The sequence below is a fragment of the Myripristis murdjan genome, chromosome 23 (genome assembly GCF_902150065.1).
Source record: "Myripristis murdjan chromosome 23, fMyrMur1.1, whole genome shotgun sequence".
NCBI classification, from domain to species: Eukaryota; Metazoa; Chordata; class Actinopteri; order Holocentriformes; family Holocentridae; genus Myripristis; species Myripristis murdjan.
Window position 1 is genome coordinate 27,204,211 of NC_044002.1, and position 5,000 is coordinate 27,209,210.

A 5,000-nucleotide genomic window follows, 5' to 3' on the forward strand; every position below is an offset into this window, starting at 1 on the left:
GGTTCAGGATGGGAGGTTGGGCTAATCAGTAACGTACTGTAGCGCCCCCATTAGGCTAACCATTGCCAGTAAGTAAGTAAGTGTGTGTGTGTGTGTGTGTGTGTGTGTGTGTGTGTCAGTGAGTCCAGAGGTTTGGCACCAAATGAGTCAATAAAGAAAAGGAGAAAGTGTGTGTGTGTGTGTGTGTGTGTGTGTGTGTGTGTGTGTGTGTGTCATTAAATCCTCGCTGTTCGGTTTGAAACTAATTTAATGGGAAAGACCCAGCAGAACCAGCAGAACCAGCAGAACCAGCAGACGCTGTTTAGTGTTTGATCTGTGAGCCGGCAGCCGTCCTTAAATCAGAAAAATGATTGTGTATAAAAATGATGTGAAACTCCCAGTTTGCTGGTAAAGTGTGGATCTCCTGACGTTCTCCACCAGGACAGTAAGGGTTCTATAAGACTGTGAGGTTCCATGAAAAAACATCAGCTACTAATGAACGGCTTTATTTTGTGGACTGGCTCCATTAAGATCTATTTTGAAGAAAAAAAAAAAAAAAAGAAAAAAAAAAACGTTCTTTAGGGAACTTTTAAAAATGTTTTTAAATGGTCTGAAAGTTCTTCAGAGAAATTGTTTTGGTTAAAGTTCTTAGACTTTAAAACCTAAAAATTCTGGTTATTGAAAAACTTTTTTTTGATGTCTTTGAAGACCCATTTTAAAGAACTGGTTCTTTAAAGGTCTGAAAGGTTGCTTCTGGAATCAGACGTGGTTCTCGTGCAGCGACACTATGAAGAACTACTTTTGGTTCCAGACAGCAGTTTTGTTTTTCATAAATTCACAGCATTTTCCATGAACCTCGTCTCTTCGTTCTCTTTGAAGAACTACGGCTGGTTCCTCAAAGAACCGTTAATGTCTGCTTTAAGGCACAACTGAAGCTTTTTAAAAATGGTTTCTTAAAGAAACTGATCTGATCTGAAACGTTCTGTAGGGGAACCAGAACAATATGAAGCGTTTATTTTTCATTTTTCGGTGTGAAGTTCAATAAAAGTGTTGGGACGGTTCTGGGGGACAAAAAGACAAAACCCAAAATCAGAGCGTAACCGTTTTGAACTCTGATCCCACATCTTTGAAATGAAACTGGTTCTTATAGTTCTGAATAAACATGTAATCACATCAAATTTATTCTTTTAGGTTTTGGTTTCGGTCCGCTGCCTTAAGAAAACCTGCGTTGCTAAATTAGGAAAGAAGACAGAAAGCATGCAGAGTTTAAAAAAAGAGGAAGCAAAAAGCAGAATATTCCTCTGCTTTGTCTCAGCAAATATGCAAGAACAGATGTTAGATTTTTTTTTTTTTGTAAGTGTCTTTGTAAGTGTACTCCAGTCAAACTCACCAAAATGAGTCCTGAGATGAGCCACAGGACCCGGCACGGGGCTTTACATGGCGGCATGGTGGTCGACCTTCACAGCGAGACTCGGCTCCTCCAGCGCAGCAGACACCACCATACTCCTGAGGGAGACGAGTGTGTGTGTGTGTGTGTGTGTGTGTGTGTGTGTGGGTGTGTGTGTGTGGATCAACGCAGGGCACCAAAACGGTAGGTGTTAGGGCACAGCCTTGCCTCGCGCCTCTGCTGGGAAAGAGTTCCTTGTGGAGAACCGGGCAAACCGGGCAGAGGAAACGCGGTGAAAACAAAGCAGAGGAAAGTGTGGATCTGCTCCGAGACGCTCTGAGGCCAAAATGAAGAATCGAGATGGACAGGAAGTTGAAGAAAGTCCGATAGTTTTCGGTGCTTTTCCTGCGCCGGCCGGCCGCTCCCTCTCTCACCGTCAGCTCTTTCTCCTCTGAGCTGTCTCTCTCTCTCTTTTTCTTTCTCTCATGGAGGGTTCATGGCTCTCTTCCTGTCTCTCTCTCTCTCTCATGGAGGGTTCATGTCTCTCTTCCTGTCTCTCTCTCCCTCTCACACTCTATAGTGCCGAGGCTGGGAGTCACTAACGGACATCCTCAATCAGGCCCCCGTCCCGGTGAGGCAGGCGGTCCGCGGCCCGCCGGCTATAAATAAGCCCTGACGACAATAGCAGTACACACACACACACACACACACACACACACACACACACACACAGACACACCTCGGCTGTCTGATGTTTAAATTTAGTGAGTGTTTGATTCAGCCTCGCTGAGACGGGAGGCTGACTTAAAAAGCTCTCTCTCTCTCTCTCTCTCTCTCTCTCTCTCTCTTTCTCTCTCTCTCTCCCTGTTTTTCTCCCATCATCCTCCTTTTTGTTCCTTCAACTCGTCTGTGTTTGATCTCTCGTCTCGGTTCCACCACGTTCTCCCCCTCCTGTGGTTCCACTCACACAGTTAGCGTGTGAGGGCCAAAACTAAAGTCCTGCTGATCTGAGCCCAGAATCAGCAGATTGTTTTCTTCTGAATCGGCCCAAGTTACAGCAACGTCTCTTCAGAGTCCAGATGCTGAGGAGGAGGTTGGGGTTCTGGACTCAGACCAGCAGGATTTCCTTCAGACTGGATCCCACAGAACGAGAACAAACTAGTTTTCATGTTTTTTTCCCCTATATATTTGTCATTTCATAATCAATTTTTTTTTTTTTTTAATTAGAAATTTGTGAGTTTTTTCTTGTAAATTTAATCTGGAAAATTCTGGTTGTTTTTTTTTTCCCTCAGAATATCGCCCCTGTCCTCGTCTCTGATTTTTTTTTTTTTCCGTCTCCCTGCTGCTCCGTCACACGGCGCTGCAAATCCTTTTGTTTGTTTGTTTGTTTGTTTTTTGAATATGGAGGTGATGATCTGCAGCTGTGGCTCTCAACTGGTTCTGAGTGGGCCGCATGGGGCGCCCTTGTCTGGTGTCAAAAAACAAAAAAATTCAAATTAAAAATAAGAATATTAAAAAGTAGTACAGTACAGGTCTTTTATTTAAATTTTATGGGGAAAAATAAATAATTGAATATATAAAACATTAAAAATGTATTAATTAATCAATTAATTAAACAAATAAATAAATAAATAAACCAGATAAAAATCCCTGGTTTACCGTACAAAAACAAAACAGAAGGTCTCATTAGGTTTAAAGTGAATTTGATCAAAATTACAATCGATTTTATGCCTTTTTAATGTTTTTATTTTTAGACTGTGTATTAAAGTCATTATTATGGATTCATCTGATTTTTTTTTTTTTTTTTTTTTTTTTGGGTTCCGTGCAGAACTGAAAATGTCCTTTGGATTCGTGATGATAATAGATATGAATGCTCACTGTTTGTTTGTTTGTTGTTTGTCTGTTGAGGTGAATTTTGGTAAAAACATCAACACTGTTTGACCATCCTGTCGCCATGGCAACCCGCTGAGCGTACACACACAACATTAAAGGTTGAAAAATGCCGAGCCGCTTTTGTTCCAGTCGCTCCGTCATTCTGCTTTCAGTCCACACCTCTTTCCTTCCTGCTCTCTCTCTCTCTGTCTCTCTCTCTCTCTCTCTCTCTCTCTCTCTCTCTCTCTCTCTCTCGCCCGTGTGTGCAGTGAGAGTTTCTGAGAACAATAAGCGAGTAGATGAATCACACATCAGCTTCACTTGTTTAAAAGGGAATGTTGTGGGAGTGGACAGGCAACCAATCAATCAATCAATCAATCAGTCAATCAATCAATCAATCAGTTAGTCAGTCAGACACAGTCAGACAGTCAGTCAATCAGACAGACAGACATACAGACAGTCAGACAGACAGACATACAGACAGTCAGACAGACAGTCAGACAGTCAGACATACAGTCAGACAGACAGTCAGACGGACAAACAGACAGTCAGTCAGTCAGACAGACAGACAGTCAGTCAGTCAGTCAGTCAGACAGTCAGTCAGTCAGTCAGACAGACAGATAGACAGTCAGACAGACAGTCAGTCAGACAGACAGACAGACAGACAGACAGACAGACAGCCTGGGTGTTGTTCCACATGTTTATGAGCTTACAGGCAGCAGGATACAGTTACAGTAGATAAATAAGTTACAGCACTACAGTGTCTATTGTTCTGGACTCGCACCACAACATTCAAGTTGATTAGTAATACATTTTTAAAAAACAAAAACAAAAAAACAAAAAAAAGAAAACAAAAACAAACTGGCAGCGACCAGGATTGAGCGGCGACAGAGCAATGGCCGCGCTGTGCCGCTGCACGCCGCCGCCGCACGCCACCACCGCACGCCGCCGCTCGAAGGGAAACCGCAACGTTTCCAGCTTTAGCCTCGTTTTCTTTGAATCGCGCTGCCCTCAGGCTAATGCTAACGTTGTTAGCATCCCACACTGGAGGTGGAACAAACTACCCATCTAACCAGCAGGCCATGGGTGCACTTATTTTGAAAGCTTTTATGTGACCCTTGAATAATAATTAAAAAAAAAAAAAAAAAAAATCAGGAATTCACTTTGTTTCTTGTATTTTTTTTTTGGAGGGGAGTCATTGGTCATTTTCTGATATTTTTTTTTTTTTAATTTTCAGTAATTTATGGTAATTTTATGGTAACTTTCTTTTAATTAAATTTCAAAAATATCAGAATAATTATTAAAAAATAACTTCCTTCAATTTTTTTCCACTTTTTAAAATGTCTTTTCTTTGATTTTTCTTTTGCTTTTTGGTAATTTTGGTAATTTGGTAAATTTCACCGTTCCCCCCATGTCTTTCATAAGAACTCCGGTAAATGTGCACGCTGACAATGAGAACCACATGGACTCATGGCCTTCAAGTTGCGTCGCTGCAGTTTTTACACCTTTAAATGCAATGCAGCGCTCCTTTAAACGCAACACAGCGCTCCTTTAAACACAACACGGCGCTTCTTTAAACGCAACACGGCGCTCCTTTAAACGCAACGCTGCGCTCCTTTAAACAACCCAGAACAGCCGGAATAATAATCTGAGAGGGAATAATAATAATTCATAATAATCTTTGGAATAATGTCCCAAAAAAAAGAGTAGCCGAGGCTGTTTGGTTAAAATCCCCCAAAAAGTTGAGTGCCCCTTTAATCTC

The 5,000-nt window shown here is 41.7% G+C and overlaps 1 protein-coding gene across 2 annotated transcripts in view; it reads right to left on the reverse strand.

Annotated features, from left to right (window-relative positions):
* Positions 1-1,799, reverse strand: part of LOC115355182 (receptor-type tyrosine-protein phosphatase beta-like) — a 47,351-nt gene extending 45,552 nt beyond the window's left edge. For both annotated transcript variants that reach the window (XM_030045888.1, XM_030045887.1), the window contains exon 1: positions 1,370-1,799. In XM_030045888.1, coding sequence (XP_029901748.1) covers positions 1,370-1,426 — 57 coding nt within the window. In that variant the 5' untranslated portion in view covers positions 1,427-1,799. The remainder of the gene's footprint in view (positions 1-1,369) is intronic.
* Positions 1,800-5,000: the final 3,201 nt, after the last annotated feature.